The following is an 18,411-nucleotide window of genomic DNA, read 5'->3' on the forward strand; positions in this document are numbered from 1 at the left end:
GGAATATGGAAACCAGTGACAGAAAAACTAGTGACAGCTTTTGGGGAGAGGTTAATACCAATTTGAGACCAGTGGAGGGCAGCATGTCACTGTACCGTATTATTCTGGCTGAGTTGAAAGCTCTCAGAAACCTCTCGTTTAAATGTATTTGCAATTCTTTTATAGCACTGAATTCCAGTTAAGTCCTAGATTTAGTTTATAGGAAAACAGTGCTATGAGTACTTAAAAACGTGGACCTTGGGCAAAGACACTTTGCCCACATTCATTCAAGGGAAGCTACTGTGTTACAGCATCCATTGATAAAATTTAAGTAAGGGAGAAGCGGGAGGGGGGGATTCGTCTGTTTGTTGCAGCTTACAGTCATCTAAATTGTGAGGGTGCAGTTTCAATCACATCACCATCTTGAATTTTTGACCCATCCTTGGAGATGCCTCTGTCACCAAAGTAAAAAATAAGGCCCCCGAGAGACTTGAAAAGGAATCTATCTGCCAGTCACAGTTCTTGGCAATGCTCTTTCTGTCTGCTTTTTTTTCCCCCAGTCAAAGGCAAGCCAGAGATGGTGACTTGCTTGATTGGGTTGGTTGTGCTGTAGAATCAGGGCAATAATTCTGCCTCCCCTTGCTTTTTACGGTCAGGGAATCAAAAAGAGATTAATTCTGCAGGCCCAGAACTAGAAGCTACACTAGATCTGGAATGCAGATGCAAGCAGAACCCTGAAGAAGGTTAAGCATCATTAATTAATTAACAGCAAAAAATAAAATAAAATCCAAAGCATTTCTAATCATCAGGGACGACATTAAAGTCCAGAGAGAAGATATCCTAGCCTTTTTCTTCTCCTTCCCTGGTTCCCCCAAAATGACTGGCATCACCCAGTAATGCAAGAGTTTTAAGGAAAATTAAAGTTGTTGGTTTTTTTTAAAGAGGTCGAGAAAATGTCTAAACCAATATAAGAATGTAAGGAATCCAGAATGTGACACAACCTTAACAGAGGCATTTTTTCAATCATTTGATGATAAATTTCCCTATTCCTAGCCCAGAGCACAGGAGAATCCCTTGCTTTCCAACTGCCTTCTCCTCCCAGATTATCCTGATTTTTAAAAAGACAATATATTAAGTACAAGCTGTGTCTTAATGCAGCCTGATGGGCACCTAAAGGCGATGTCAAATGCCCCTTCAGCCAATGAAGACTGCCATCAAAGTATTTGACATTGAATGTCATGCACATCGATGGAGGAGTGAAAGCTACCATTTACAAGATCAGTGACAATAACTATACAAGAACTATAGGGGGGTAGGTTGGGATTGTTTTAATATGATTGGTAACCAGCAATTTAGCTCACATTGTTTCTGACAGGTGTCAGCCTGACATTATGTGAAATGAACGATGAGAGTTTTCAAAGGATGCACATTCCTCTCTTTGAACAATAGCTATCTTTAAAAAAACAAAAAAGCTGTGAGCCTTTGAGTTGACAGCTCACTATAAAATAATTGTTATAGACTTTTTTAAAAAATTGTGTCAATGGTGTTGTTGTTGTTGTTGTTATTATTATTATTATTATTGTTATTATTATTATTATTATTATTATTATTATTATTATTATTATTATTATTATTATTTATTATTATTATTATTTTCATCTTTACTCCCTGGCATTGTGGTCTCCATTACAATTCTACAAAGTCCTGATTTGTCCTTGATGTTGAATGGGGAGATCTCAATAGGATTAGTTACACAAGAAACTATACAGTGATTATATGTCAATCGAGGCAACTGAGACTCGAAAGGAGAAACGATACCTGTCAGTTAAAAAAACCTAATTCCTGCTAGATAACACAAGGGATAGTTAGAACTTCTCTGGTGAATGTCATTATTTTATAAGGAATGAGACAATTAGAGCCATATCTCAGGTGTTGGTGTAGACCAGGGGTCTTCAAACTTGGCCCTTTTATGACTTGTGGACTTCAACTCCCAGAATTCCTCAGCTGGCGTGCCTATTTATGTGTCTATCTGATTAGCCGTTGAAACTCAGTGGCAAGGAAGCTCAATTTTGACTACATCTATTCCATTTTTTTAAAAATTGAAAAAGTAAAGATGAGAATGGAAGCCCAAAACCATTTGACAAAGGAAGCATGCCCATTTTTACTGGCATCCCACCTTCACCCTCCTCCATTTTGGGGTCAAAATTTTTGTGGTAAAATTCTGTTTTGTTTTGGAGGTGCACTATTCAGCTGAACCTGTAAGAGCAGAAATGAAAGTGCAAGTGTTTTCCCCTGAAAAAAATAGGTCAAAATATTAGTTTTACTTTATTATTTATTTATTTCCCACCCTTAGTATTTTTACCAATAACTCAAGGCTGCAAACATACTCAACACACCTTCCTCATCCTATTTTCCTCACACCAACCACCTGTGAGGTGGTTTGGGCTGAGAGACAGTGATTGGTCCAAAGTCACCCAGCTGGCTTTCATGTGTAAGACAGAACTAGAACTCACAGCCTCCGGTTTCTAGCCTGCTGCGTTAACCACTAAACCAAACTGGCTCCTTGGTTCACCTAGTTCCCCTCCCTCCCCCATTGCAATAACATTTTATTTTATTTTATTTTATTTTAATCCCATTTATATCCCGCCCTTCTCCGAAGACTCAGGGCGGCTTACAATTTAAAGCACAAATCAATGTACTTAGCAATAGCCTTCATTCTATGTATATGCCTGTTTATTAGGGCTTTCACACACACCCCAGCGGCATTATTACAAAGTCAGCTTAATTGCCCCCAACAATCTGGGTCCTCATTTTACCCACCTCAGAAGGATGGAAGGCTGAGTCAACCTTGAGCCTGGTGGGATGCGAACCTGCACTAATTGCAGGCAGCTGGTGTTACTTAAGGAGGCATTAGCCCACTGCTCCACCAAGGCTATAACATTACAAGTAACAAATAGTTTCCCTGTGATCATGGAGTGTGAATTGCAATTCCTTGGCCCTAAAGGTTTACACACCCTATATCCTTAGTTGCAGTTTCATAACTATGTAGTTGAATACTTGGGTTAGATGCTATAGTACTAATTCTCATACAGTATTTAAATTACTGTTTACCAATTCTGCACAACATTAAGATTTTGCATTATTAAGGTGTACAAAAGAAGAAGAGAAAAAAGTGTTTATTCTTTATCAAATATATCATAGTTTGTTGGACCATTCATTATATTTCAATCCAGATCTTTGGTTCCTCAAATTTCTTTTAGTATTTTAGTTGGTATAAACTCTGATAAGGATGCTTGGATAATATGATGAATTCTATCTGATAGCGATTAAACAGAATTTCGGATAGTACTACTGTAGTTTTACCAATACTGTTGTAAAGGGACAGAGAAAATCACTAATATTTGATTGAGAGAAAAATATTATATCTCTGCCAATTTTTAAAATTAGAATTCCATTCAAGTGTTTTAGTATGTAATAACAAGTTGGGAGGGAGGGGGGTTAGAATGTAGATACAATAAATAGCTGCAGCCAGTAGTGGGATTCAGCTGGTTCGCACTGGTTCAGCAGAACAATCTCAAATTTTTGGTTGAGTTTGGCTAACCAGTTATGATAAATCTGAGTCTCCATTTCTGGCCTTCCCGTATCCAGTTTTTCCACGTTTTTTTTCAATCCGATGTTGAGGTTTTCTCTCTTGGCTCCTCCTCAGGGAGAAGGGCGGCATATAAATTTAATAAACCTAAACCTAAACCTTCAGCCATTCAGGTCTTGCCACTCTCACGCTCCTCAGGGTGATGGAGGAGGTTCTCCAAAGCACTGGCTGAAGCTGACACCTGCTCCATGCCTAAGGGAGACCTCCTCCATCACTCTGCAAGTGGAGGTGTGGAGTGGGGGGGAGACAGGCGATCCGGATGTACTGCATGGTGGCAGCAAGTGGAGGCAGGCTGGGGAAGGCTTCCCCTCTGCCTCTGCTTGCTGCCACCGTGTAGCATGTCCAAATCGCATGCCTTCCCCCCACCCCCTCTGCCTCTGCTTGCAGAGTGATGAAGGAAGTCTCACTTGGGCTTCTACTTTGTCCTTCTTCCTCCTCCTTTGAACAGCCCTGTGCTCCCATTGCTGCTTTTACAGTCCCGGAACTCGGTTTGTCCGGACCCTGTGCAGAAGGTGTTTGGAAATGAAGCCCTGCAGCGATCGGGTGGGCTAGGAACCATTCCCTTCACTTTTGGACTGGCTCTGAAATGGGCTGGAAAGAGCAGCCCAAAAAGTCCAATCTGGCTTTACAGCAAGTAAGGGGATTGGAGGCACGTGAATGCATGCTAATCTGTATTGTCTAAAAAAACTGGGATTTATTTTCCCCCCTGCTGGATTTTTGCTGCCATACTGTTTAACTTTCTTTAAAATTTACTTGATGGAGAATGGGCAAGCGTTAAAGAAAGTTAAACAGCATGGCAACAAAAAGGCAGCACGGGGAAAAATATCCCAGTTTTTTGAGACGCCAGACTAGCCTGCATTCAGGTGCCTCCCATCCAGTGGTGGGATTCAGCCAGTTTGCACCACTTCGGCAGAACCGGTAGCTAATTTTTTGTTGCCCAGGCCCAGAATGGACTTCCGGAAGCGACATCAAACACAGAGAACCGGTTGTTCACATATTTGAATCCCACCACTGCTCCAATCCCCTTGCTTGCTGCAAAGCCAGATTGAAGCCCTTGGACTGTTCCTTCCAGCCCTTTTTGGAGCTGGTCCAAAAGTGAAGGGAATGGTTCCCACCCTACCTGATTGCTGTGGGGCTTCGTTTCCAAAGAACCTTTGCACAGGCTCTGGACAAAACTCCGGGACTGAAAAAGGCAGCAATGGGAGTGAAGGGATATTCAAAGGAGGAAGAGAAACGAGAAAGTGGGAGAAGTCACTACCGAACAGGCGAAGCACTACAGGTGTTGGGGAGTGGTAGGCCTGGCTGCGTCGGCCCTTCAGCCTGGTAAGCAGTTATGGGGTGCATGGGGAAGCTCCCCCCTTCTCCACCTGCCTCGTGGTAGTGCTCCCCCACCTCCCCCCTCGCCTTCCCCCTGCAGGGAACTGATTATTAAAATATTTGAATCCCACCACTGGCTGCAGCCAATAATGTCTTTCTGACATCTTCATGGTGTAATTTATTTTCAAATATAAGGACAGGTCACCTTCAGTGCATCCTTTGAAAGTGTATTTCAAAAATATAGCAGGTGAAGAGGCCTTCACAACATTTCTGATGCAAGTTCCCAGGTTTTGTATCTTTATATCATACCGAGTAATCCCATTTTCGAACCCAATTTCAAGCAGACAAGATTGTACACACATAAGAGATTGTTCTGCATTTGCTGATCAGAAGATTATAAAAATGTTTAAATAAACCTGTGGGATATTGACTGCAGTATCCTACTTTTCAGGAAAATCTTGAGATTTTATATTACAGGAATCAACTATTAAAAATAGATGATATCTATTTAAGGGACGCGGTGGCTCAGTGGGTTAGGACGCTGAGCTTGTCGATCAGAAGGTCGGCAGTTTGGTGGGTCAAATCCCGAGTGCCGTGTAGCAGAGTGAGCGCCTGTTACTCGTCCCAGCTTCTGCCAACCTAGCAGTTCGAAAGCACGTAAAAATGCAAGTAGAAAAATAGGGACCACTACGGTGGGAAGGTAACAGCGTTCCGTGTGCCTTTGGCATCTACTCATGCCGGCCACATGACCACGGAGACGTCCTCGGACAAGCGCTGGCTCTTAGGCTTTGAAACGGAGATGAGCGCCTAGAGTGCGGGGCAACCTTTACCTTTACCTTATTATCTATTAAAATAGATCTATTGAAAATAGACAATAACCTATGGAAAGATTTAGCTGAAGGTAAATATAGAATTATTTGCAAAGGTTCCCAGTTGGAAGTATTCTTCCTTCATCATTTGGTGTTCCTTAAGCTGTATGATCTTCTGCAGGTTAGCCAATATACATTTGCCATGTGCAGCTACCGAGAGAAAAAAGCTGAACCTCAAGAGCTGTTGCAGCTTGATGGATACACAGTAGACTATACAGACCCACAACCCGGTAAGTAAGATGGTAAGCTGAGGTTTGTTTGCTTGTTTTCTGAGAGTCAACTTCCTCAGTTATAGGATTAACTGACATTTCTGTATATTTTTATGCAAATTGCTTAATTATGTTCTTCGTGAATTAAATGATCAAGATGAGTATGATTATTAAAAACACAACAATTGGGTGGTCTCAATCTTAAAAGAAGGAACTTACAATCATATCCCTAGAATACGTTTTTTTCATCAGTGTTACGGACAGTAGAGAGTGAATTGCCAACCATTGGGGAACAAGGGCAGAATTCAGGAAGTTACAAACCAGTTTATTGGTTATATTAGTGAAAAACATTATTCCAGATAAATTTGGGCTGAACAGCTTCAGTAAGACCTTCATCACAAAACTTTTACCATCCTTTGCCAATACCAGCAAAAAGGGAATGATAGAGGAATCCAATATATTTGCTTAGTTTCAGAAAATTTTGACAAAAAAAACTTTCACCAAGGATTCATAAGATAAATTATTTTGTGATTCTTATGAAGAAGTAACAAATTAAAAAACAGAAAATGTAGAAAGTAAAGTAAATGGGATTACTTTAATGATATAGAGCAGTGATGGCAAACGTTTTAGAGACTGAGTGCCCAAACTGCAACCCAAAACCCACTTATGTTTCATTGGGTGCCAGGTGGGCATGGCCCTTTGGGTGGGCATGGCTGCAGTGGTAACGGCAGACTGGGTGGGACTAAAAAGTTAATCAATTCCAAATTTGAGAGAACTTTTTTTTCCTGCGAGAAGTTGAAATTCATTGATTGAATCTTTTTTTGTGTGTACATGGCGGCGAGGGCCTAAAGTGAAAAGGTGTTATAAAACCCAGCTGAAGGCCTAGGACTGGGGTGACGGTGCGCATGCCCACAGAGAGGGCTCTGGGTGCCACCTGTGATGGCAAAGAAAAAGAATGAGGTGGCTGGATGGAGTCACTGAAGCAGTAGGTGTGAGCCTAAATGGACTCCAGAAGATGGTAGAGGACAGGAAGGCCTGGAGGAACATTGTCCATGGGGTCAGGATGGGTCAGACACGACTTCACAACTAACAACAACAACAAAAGAAAAAACTAACTTCACGCATGATGTACGCTAAAGGATCTGAGCTAAACATGATTAAATAGATATATAATATTGAAATAGAGTGATTTGATAGCAATCACACTTACATACCACTCCATAGTGCTTTACAGCCTTCTCTAAGTGGGTTACAAAGTCAGCATATTTTCCCCCAACAATCTGAGTCCTCATTTTACTGACTTCGGAAGGATAGAAGGCTGAGTCAACCTTGAGCCCGACAGGATTGAACTCCTGGCAGTGGGCAGAGTTTGCCTGCAATACTGCATTCTAAACACTGTGCCACCACTGCACCAACACAGCTTTTTATACTTCATTAATATTTTAGCCCAAAGTGCAAAACACAAAAGACAAATTTTGGGTTGGTGATCATTAGAAAAGGATAGATGTTCTCATGAAAAATTATAGAAGTTATTCAAAAAAATAATGGGGAGTCTTTCTCTGTTTCTTACAAAACTACCACAAAAGCACACTTATATAAAGAATGAAAGATTCCAGGTAAGCAGAAGAAAGTCATTCTCCTGGCAATATTTAAGAACCATGGAATTCAGTACCTCAGCAAATTCTCCGCCCCCCCCCCCAGTACAGCATTTGTGCTTTTTGCCTTGAATTGAAAGAATCCTTTGCAAAAGTCCTCATTCCAGAAGCAGATCTTACCCCTCCTTCAGTCTGCAGCTCCTTGCCCCTTCTCATACTTCATCCTAATGAGATTCTCCAATCTTAGGGAGATTTTGCAGAAAATTAAAAAAGTAAGATGAATTGAGAAGGTCTCCGTAAGCAACCATAAATTCATCTTTTGTTTTGGGGATCCATGGAAATGCTGCTTTTTCTAAACAATGGCTTTTTGATTATCTTTCAGGTTTGGAGGGCGGCCGAGCGTTTTTCAATGCAGTGAAAGAAGGAGACACCGTGATTTTTGCAAGTGATGATGAGCAGGACCGCATTCTCTGGGTCCAAGCCATGTATCGAGCTACAGGCCAGTCCCACAAACCTGTGCCACCTACTCAAGTTCAGAAGCTTAACGCTAAAGGAGGAAATGTGCCCCAGCTAGATGCCCCCATTTCTCAGTTTTGTAAGTAAAACATATTCTTACCAAACCAGACAGTTTGGACTTAAAAGTTGCTTTTTCATAGATATTGGGGGGGGGGGGGAGAGAAGGGCTCAGCTTATGTATTTCATTGTTTTTACATTTTGAAAATTCTTCATAATATTATATGCAGAGGATCAAGAAAAACAAGTTCTTCCTTAAAAATGCAAAGGAAAACATAAAATGCAATACTTGATGTATGGACTCTAGGATTTTCCAACTCCTAACTTGCTCTTCCCATTTTTATTTTTATTTTTTCACTATCGCACTCTCCTTTTCAGTATTTTTGGAACAAACGCCTCTTTGGGGGACAATCGTGTATAAAAGGCCCTTTATAAAATTGATTACTAACCATTCATTGTAAGGAACAGTGTAATAATTAGCCGTTAAAGACTATTGCTCTAATTTGGCTTGCTCCAAAGTGCGTTGAAAGGAAGGAAGTTATAAATCCTTGTTTTAAAAATGGAATAGGCTGACCCCTTCACTATGTTCGATATGGGGCATCATCTATCTCTTCTCCACTTGGTTGTCCATTCCTACCTTACTAAAGTTGTCCTGCCATGGCCACTTTCTGGTTTTCTGCTCTGGGCAGGTTCTATTGCTTTACATGGAACCTACTCCAGAAGTATGTCTATGGAGATTCTCAGTCATCCAAGATGTTTCGCTTTTCATCCAAGAAGCTTCAACAGTCGGAACTGAAGAAGCTTCTTGGATGAGAAGCAAAACATCTTCAAAGAAAAACAAAGTCCAATTGCCTTTTGAAAAAGCACCTTTGGGACATAGTCAAGAAGTTGGTCTCTTTCTACCAGCCCCCAGAACAGCAGCATCCAAAGTATAAGGGCTAAATGATGGATAGCTATTGACATACAACTCTCTAACCTACAGTCGGTATCAATCTCAATAGCCCAGAGATTGCTGGCAAAGGACAGATAGCCTAATATTCACCCGTTGCATATGTACATAAGGGTAGTATGGGACGTATATATGAATATGTGATCCTATCCCAGCAAACACTATACCAAGGCATTATAGCCATAAACCCAATGTAATATAGTTACATTTACAATTTAGTTAATGGGTTAACTAGTTCGTGGACTTATAGCCAGTAGCAATTTTGTATTTTGGTAGATAAAAGTATTTTTTGCACTTGCGTCTAGAAAATATTTTTGCAGAGATCTTGGGAAATCTCCAATCCTGGATTTGGAAAGTTAACAAAGAGGGAAATTGGAAGAAATTGATTCACATAAGTTATACTTTTGAATTGGAACATCATCCTCATAGACACAATTTAATGTTTGAATTCATGTTAGGTCAGGGTCCCTACATTATCTTAATGGACACAAAAAGGTGTAAGGTACTTATACTGATATTCTTACCTATATTCTTTGGGCATAAATTATTGAACTGCTGAGACATTTGGGTAAAAAAAATCTAGTTACATTAACTTCTATGAAATATTTCACCAGGTCAATGAGGTCGATACATCAGCCCTTAATTTTATTTTATTTCTATTTATTCATGTATTCATTGTTTTTTGGTTCATTTGACAAGGCTGATTAATCTGAAATATCTCAAACTATTCAAAGCTTTCTGGAATAATTTTTGGGTGGTATAATTTGGTGTATTCTGGTTGTAATGGAAATATTTGTTTATTAAAATACTACATCTGCAGAAATTTATAATCTTTGAAAACAATGAAATTAACTTCTTTTTTTTCACATGTGTGCATAACTTCGACTCACACTTAATCTTTATTACTGTCCAGCAAAGCTTGGTTTTCATTTCAGTATGAGTTAAAACATGGCATGATACAGGTTGGTTGAAGGACATTAATTTCACATTTTCCTTTTTGGTTGCAAATATACATTACACAAGGAAAACCTTTGGTGAATTAATTGTCAGTTTGCCTGACTGGTTGGATGGCTGCCGCATTTGGGCCTTAGAATAGCATCTATGTCTTTTAGATTCAATGACATGAAGAAAGTGTCAGGAGAAGCCCATTTCATGGTCCAAAATGTACAGCATATTTGTAATTTAGGTCAGGTAAATAATAACAATGTATTTTTCTAGGTTGCTTACCCAAGGATATTATGCAGTAATTGGGTGACCTTTCCTAGCTCTGTGACTGGACTAAGAGTTTCATTTATTTATTTATTTTATTTTCCATGTCCCAACATTCCTTCCTGAAGTTGTGCATTCTCTATTCCAGCCATTCCATTTGCTCCGTCTTTACCTTTCCAGATTGCCAAAAATGCATGTTCTGAGAATTTTAACTTGTCTTTTTTCTTGCTGTTCTTTAAAGAATGTTCTGTCTCATTTCAATCCCAAACTGATGAAGTCAGGAAGATTGATTAATAAGACCTTCATCCTGCAGAATTGCTTTTGTTAATATTAGCGTTTTTAATAATTATTCATAAACATATATCTCATATCCTTGTTTTTTATATATTTTTCCCACCAGTAAGGTCCTTGCCACTATCATTTACTCAAAGGAGAAAGTAAAATTAAGTTAAGGAAAATTAAGCAGATAGTTTTCAAAAGAAATTTCAGAATTCTTAAGAAACTTCCAAATTAGGTAAAAGACAATCACAGTTAGCTATCACACCAGGTTTGTTCTTTTTTTCATTGCTTCGGGCTAAACCAAGCATATGATTAAAAGTAGTTTCTTTCAGTTTTATATTGTTTTAGACCCACATTTCTAATTCCACACCGAGCAACCTAGCCTGAACAGGGATAAAAGAAAAAGACAGAAAAGCAAGTCAAGGGATTTGTGCATACATTATGTATTTACCTCTTTGTAGGTATATTATGTGTTAGATACTGACCTGTTGAGTTGCACAGAATAAAAGTGAGATATTTGGGTTCTGTTGGAGTAGCTATGATGTTCTATTCATAATGTTTCACAAAACGGAACCATTAAGAAATGGCTGTATACAGCTTTGTATAAAGATACCGCTTTGTTCCTCTTATTCTAGGCTGGGTCTTTAATCCCTTGTTGTTGTTAGTTGCAAAGTCATGTCCGACCCATTGCGACCCCATGGACAGCGTTCCTCTAGGCCTTCCTGTCCCCTACCATCTACTGGAGTCCATTTAAGCTCACGCCTACTGCTTCAGTGACTCCATCCAGCCACCTCATTCTCTGTCGTCCCCTTCTTCTCTTGCCCTCAATCTTTCCCAGCATTAGGCTCTTCTCCAGTGAGCCCTTCCTTCTCATAAGGTGGCCGAAGTATTTGAGTTTCAAACCCTTTAATCCCTTACTTTCTGAATAATAAAAGTGGGAACCAGAGAAAGCCTGCAAGCAAAAGTTTTCTTTTCGATTTCCTTATGTTTCTCATATGCTTTAATAACGAACTAGATTCCTTCTAGAATCCTTCTAGAAATTCCTTCTAGAATCTACATGCAAGTCCTTAATGCAAGGTTTCCCAATCTTGGCAATATTGAGACATGTGGACTTCAACTCCCTGAATTCATGGGGGATTCTGGGAGTTGAAGTCCATGTGTCTTAACATTGCCAAGGTTGGTCATAAGCACCAGTTCTAGCAGAAGAGGGATAAATGGATGCAACTGGTTTATAAACTGTTGTTTTCTTGTTATTTTCTGCTGCCTTGTGCAGTGATAGAAGGCAAAAGGGATGAAGGAAGAAAAGGGTAGCTCAGGGTCCCCAAGGCCCAATCTGTGGACCAGCACTGGTCCGTGACATGCCAGAAACCAGACTGCACAAACAAACGAAGGCCTATTTGTGGGATGCAGGCAGCACACGAAACCACGCCCCCTCCGGTCCATGGAAAAACCTCTCTCCACAGAACTGTTCCCTGGTGCCTAAAAGGTTAGGGTTAGGGTTAGGGTAGATGGTCCTTATCATGAAGAACTTACAAATGGGTTTTTATGAGTACATCTGATAAGTAGCTCAGAATAGCTGCAAACACATCACTAGAAGTGTATAGGTAATACCATAAATAGAAAAGACACCAAGAGATAAATACGAAGAAATTTTATCCAGGGGCTAAGTCTTGCAAATGCATAATCTGTGCAGAGGCCTTTTCGTCTAAACACATGCATTTCTGCTGCTTGGCTACTCACTGGAATATCTGTGAGCTCAGGCTGTGAAATTTCACGCTTTATTGATGCCTGTATATTTGCACCTATTGCTTTTGTGTCAGAATAACAAGCTCCTTTTATAAACACATCAGTGGACAATAAAATATATGTATCAATGCAAGCAAATGAGTCCTTCTTATGCACACATGATGGCTGCCATCAGATGTTCCAGACTATGGTAATAGAAACCAAAGTTCCTTTCCCATATAAATCAAGTATTGCATTTTCAAGTTTTTTTTCCCTTCTCACCCACAGAAAGGTAAGAATGGTGGTGAAAAATACCTTAATGTGCATTGCACTGTAATGTGCACATCTTTTTAATTTATTTTTCCAACTCAGTTCTGGATACATGGGAGACTTTGAAGGAAGAACATGTTGAAAGCAGTTTCCATTTGTCTAATATTTTTCTTGTGGTTAATATTTCCATAGATTACATAAATTGCCTAAAGATGGCAGAACTGCTTTGTGTTAACAGCCAGAAGGGGAAAAATAATAATAAACCATGCAAACACCCCAGTGTTAAGCTGAAGCTGTAAAACAGAAAGTTGAAAACAACACATTTTTACAGTTGGGAAAATTGGGAATAATACTGAATTCATTTGGTTCCTTCCTAATTTGCCTTAACAGATATAAACTTTATGCAGTGCTTAATGTCCCCTCCAGGCCTGAATGAAACATCTTTTTTTTATTACTGTTATTTATAGAAAGGGGAGCGTACATTTTTAAATATAGTATGCATTTAAAAATACACATTTTTAAATATACAAAAATACAACTTGCTATTCATCTGGGTTTTTTTTAACCTTCTTTGGGGAAAAAGGCAGCTATTTTTGTTCTTGGGTTTTGTTTTGTTTTGGATTTTGTTTTGTTTTGGGTTTCGCTTTAAACCAAAAAAAAAAAAAAATCACAAGGCAGTCCTACGGTGTTATTTTAAAGTTCTGCTCTATTCAGTGCTTATTTCCTCTAGAGCGCATGGGATGGGAGCTTAAAAGTTTCACTTTAAATATGTTTTTCATTAAAAGGAACACAAAGTATTCGCTGTTTACGTCTGAAGTAATATATGACCTTTTTCTGGCATTAAATAATTATTTATTTGGAGATATGAATATTTGTCTGTCTCATCTTATTACTGGCATTAGTCAAAATGCATACAGACATATATATATATATATATACATATACACAGCCAAGCTTTCATTTTTATTACTTTTAAAAGTTATTTTAAACATGAAAGATTGATCAGCGATGGTTTCTCATATCATTTTTGCTTCTCTTTTTTTTCCCCTATTCCATTTGTTTTATTGTATATGTTCTGTTTAATTATCTTGGTCACCTCTCGTGCAAAAATGCGCTGTTGTTTTTGATAAGTTGTGTGATCGTTTCTTTTACCCTTTTATGTACTTATCTATATATTTATATGGCTAGGTTTCTCAAGCTTCATAACAATTTCAGCTATTAAATGTTGTTGTTGGTATTTTTTTTTCTTTGTATTTAATTTATATATATATATTTCTTTTTTTTTTCTTTTCTTTTGTATTTCATTTTTTGCTTGAACCCAAGTACTCTAGCTGCTAGGTTAGAACTCCTGTCTGCTTTCCTGAGCCTTGTTGCTAGTCTTTATGTTATTCTGGTTTGTTCCTTCTTACCCTGCTAACTTCTAGCTGGACTGAAGGGTAAGTGCTTCCCTGTAGCTAGCACAGCTCAGATAATCACTCGATTATCTGACATATGCAATGTGCTTTTTTTCCCCCCCTCCTCCTCCTCTTAAATCTTTCTCATGTTTAGATTTTGTAGTATAATCCCTTCATATTATTTTCCTGAATTTAGGTTTGAAATATAAGTTTCCATACTGAAATTAGGGTGCATGTGTTGTTTGCATAATTGCCTTCTCTCCCTGGCTTCCATATTGGCATCAACTGATCCTCTTAGTAAAAGTCAACCATTAACATTTCTCTCTTTTTTTTTTGGATATTTTTTTTTTTTGAGGGGGGGTTGTTTTGTTTTGTTTTTTTTTTCATCCGAAGGTTGTAAACATGGATTAGCATCACAATGAGACTGTAACTCCTACCTTGCTGTTATTTTCATGGAACTGACATCTAGTTTGGCTGCTTTAATGCCTGACAACAGATCATTCTGCACTTTGGCAATTTACTGTTCTTCCTTTATTTTCTTTTTTTTTTTTTGCTTTATCCCTGTTCCAATTATTAGCATGATGTAATGCAACAGCAGAATGATATTAAGACTGGACACATCCAAGAGTAGAAAGGTAGGATAGCATAAAAGTGATAAGGGAAGGTGCAGCATATTAAAGGGAGAAAAATCCGAAAGGAGTAGAGTGACAAAAATTCCCTTTGGGTGAGAGGACGATTCCTTATTCATCAACAGGACCCATTTATCCACACTTTTTTTTATAAAAAAAAATGGATACTAGGGAGATGTTCTTTTGGATGGACATCCCATTGCAGTTGGTGAGTGTTTGTGTGTGTGTAGCTGTATGCACACATGCGCACACCTGCCTAAGGGTGAAATAGCTTAGACGCAATAGGCTTTCTTCCTTTACCCCATTTTCACCTTCCCGTCCCTCCCATTTCTAGAAAATTCATTCAGAAAGGAATGTATATATAGTAGGCAATTTCAAATATATCACTCATAGCGGAGCAACGCTTAAAAAACAAAGTAGAGAATCTGTCATTTTATTCTTCGTTGGATTTTTTTTTTCCCTAGTGATATTGGAGGATTGATTTTGATTGTTTTTTGGGTTTGGTTTGGTTTTTAAGACGAGCTGAAAATGCTTTCTAATTAAGCAAAGTTGGGAGTTTTTTACCTCTAGGTTAACGTTTAAAGAAACAATACTTGTACTAATTCTTTATTCATATTCAAAAAGCTGTTCCTCAAACAAATGGTGAGTGCACCTTTACTTAAGAGGGAATTAAAACTATAATTTTGTTGGTCACAAGAGCTGGCAAATATGTATCTGGAGTATTCTGAATGCAAATATGAAATGGAGTAGGTGGATTCATTCCTCCTGACCCTGGAAAAAATACTCCTTTTATTTTTTTTTCTTTCTTTTCTTTTTCTTTTTTCTTTTTCCCCTTCCTTCCTTCCTTCCTTCCTTCCTTCCTTCCTTCCTTCCTTCCTTCCTTCCTTCCTTCCTTCCTTCCTTTCTTTCTTTCTTTCTTCCTTCCTTCCTTTCTTTCTTTCTTTCTTTCTTTCTTTCTTTCTTTCTTTCTTTCTTTCTTTCTTTCTTTCTTTCTTTCTTTCTTTCTCATACTTTGGATCCCAGGCAGAATTTCATCATCCCTTCTAGCAAATGTAATTTCTTTAATTCATTTTGTTTATGAGTTGGCGGGGAGGAATAGTGCAGATTTTTGATAGAATATATCATTTCTTTTTAAAATTGTTCTTTTTTTTCCCTCCTTCTTTTTTTTCTTTTTTTCCCCCCCTTCTTTCTTTTTTCCCCTTTCCTTTTCTTTTTTTTTTAAATGACTGAATGAATTCTGGTTTGATCGCAGTATATGTATGTTGCCTTAGAATGCATTCCTACCCTCTTTAACTGTTTTATTTTCAACAATGTGTGTGCTTTTAGTTGCTTCAGGTCTATATTTTTTTCTTTCATGAGAACATTGCTAAGTTTTCTTGTATTGTCAACTTGCAGATACTACAACATTATGGTATAATACAGTATTAAAACATAAATTCAGTTTGCACATATTTTCCGTGGATTTGAAATACGGTATATTGTAAATCACTCTTTGGGCCTTTTTTAATAGCAGCGCAGAAAAAGAAAACTGTCTTATCCCCAAACATTTTAAAAGGTGACAACTGCTATACTTTTTCTTTCTGAAAATCCATTTTTTGAATGGATTATTGTGTTCATTTAGAAACTATTAAAACTATCAGCCACTAAGTTCTGAATATAATTTGATTATAATTTAGTAACTGATAGCTCTATTCATTATTTTAAAAAGCTTTCAAAACAAATACAGTGTAAATCAGTATACTTCTTTATACCATAGGGCAGTTGTTTTTTTTCAGTCTTAGCAACTTTAAAGTTGTCTGGACTTCAGCTTTCGGAATTCCCCACCCAGGAAGTTGGCTGGGATATTATAGGAATTGAAGCCCAGGCATCTCAAAGTTGTTACAGTTGAGAAACCCTGCCATAGGGAGTAGAAAAACATGGGCAGATTTATCAAAAACTCAAAATTGAATACTAATCCATTCTATAATACATAGAATAAATAGATAAGATTATAAGGTAAAGGTAAAGGTATCCCCGCACACACGTGCTAGTCGTTTCCGACTCTAGGGGCCGAAGAGCCAGCGCTTGTCCAAGGATGTCTCTGTGGTCATGTGGCCGGCATGACTAGACGCCAAAGGCGCACGGAACGCTGTTACCTTCCCACCGTAGTGGTCCCTATTTTTCTACTTGCATTTTTACGTGCTTTCGAACTGCTAGGTTGGCAGAAGCTGGGATGAGTAACAGGCACTCACTCTGTTATGCGGCACTCGGGATTCGACCTGCCAAACTGCTGACCTTCTGATCGACAAGCTCAGCGTCCTAACCCACTGAGCCACCGCGTCCCTCAGATAAGATTATAGTGCACTCTAAAACAGCAAGAGAAATAGGAATTTGATTACATTTATTTTAATGTCCCAATCCCAAATAATATGTGGTATTTTTAGATGCAATGTTTATACCTACAACTTAAATTCCTTCCTCTCAAAATCTGAGCATGATTTTGAACATGTAAGGTATTCACCAGAAAATGTAAGGACCACATGCTACAGTAAAGATTTACAGATTTGCAATGGTATCTATTTGTTTCAAATAGAGTAAAGTATCAATTATAACATTATAAATGTATTATTATTTTAGAGATTACAAGACTTGATTTTTTTAACAGTAGACAAACACTGCAATAGGCAAAAGTGTTCTCAGATATTTTGCTCTGATATTTTATTATCCAGTAGTTACTTTTTATTGATCTATTCACTGAAAATACTGTAAAGGAAGATAACTGTGTCTACAAAAGGTTTGGTTTAGCCTTCACTTTTTCCACCCCTTCATCCACAAATGTGCAGAGCCAACAAAGAGTTAAGAACATTGGAAAAAAAGTTGCCACACTCCCTTCTGCCAATAAAGTATCTTCTGGAGATCTCTTTAAATGAGTAACTGCCATCAATCATTGTCATCCCTTTATTTCATGTCTCCTGATGAGGTTGACTAGTGTCATTGTTTGTTACTGTCCAAACCATAAGTTCATTCTTTTAACGTCAAGCAGATATGACAAGCACACATTTTCCAGATGAATAAAATACAAAGTCACCTTTTACTTTACAATTGGACGATTGTTGGTCGTGTTTTGGATCATTCTATTATAAACAAATCTGTTCCAAAAAATTTATTTGGATGCTCATTTGCTATTTCAGCTCAAACAAAGCTGCAAATTAAAAAGCTCTCAGAGAAATAAGTACTTTGTAGCCTTCATAGCACAAGTTTTGTGCATGGTTTTGCACCTATTCTTAAGGCTAATCTAAAAAAATCAGAAATCAATAAAATTAATGGAAAGGCACTTATATCTACTTTGATGAATAGATCGCACAAAATTTGTGGCTCTTTTAAAACCATTTTATAATACATGGTTGGAGGAATTCATTCTTTTTTAAAGAATCTTCTTGAAAACAGTTTAGCTTTCCAGTTGCATACTTGTACACGAAGCATCATTAATAATACTCTGTATATTCTCTGTGTTATACCAAGTCAGATCATTCATCGGTATGTTCCATTGGCTGGCAGTGTAAAGCTATATTGCCTTTCCATCTGGATCCTGTTGAAACAAATTCTAAATAGAATTCTCTTTCTTTCTTTCTTTCTTTCTTTCTTTCTTTCTTTCTTTCTTTCTTTCTTTCTTTCTTTCTTTCTTCCTTCCTTCCTTTCTTTCTTTCTTTGTTTGTTTTTCTCATTCTAGCAACAGAAATTCCACATAACTAACTCAGCCTCACAATAGAGAGGAATACTGCCAGAATGAATAGCTAAATCTATAGCTATAATTAGAAGTTTTAATGGAGCAATATCATTCTTCTA

General features: G+C 38.0%; 1 protein-coding gene across 6 annotated transcripts in view; it reads left to right on the forward strand.

Annotated features, from left to right (window-relative positions):
- CADPS (calcium dependent secretion activator) overlaps positions 1-18,411 on the forward strand; it is a gene marked incomplete at both ends in the record, with an annotated part of 451,066 nt that overhangs the window by 247,150 nt on the left and 185,505 nt on the right. For all 6 annotated transcript variants that reach the window (XM_081320037.1, XM_081320036.1, XM_081320040.1 and 3 more), the window contains 2 exons: positions 5,936-6,044; positions 8,001-8,213. In XM_081320037.1, coding sequence (XP_081176163.1) covers positions 5,936-6,044; positions 8,001-8,213 — 322 coding nt within the window. The remainder of the gene's footprint in view (positions 1-5,935; positions 6,045-8,000; positions 8,214-18,411) is intronic.

This window comes from Vipera berus, assembly GCF_964194415.1.
Source record: "Vipera berus genome assembly, chromosome: 2".
Classification (NCBI taxonomy): Eukaryota; Metazoa; Chordata; class Lepidosauria; order Squamata; family Viperidae; genus Vipera; species Vipera berus.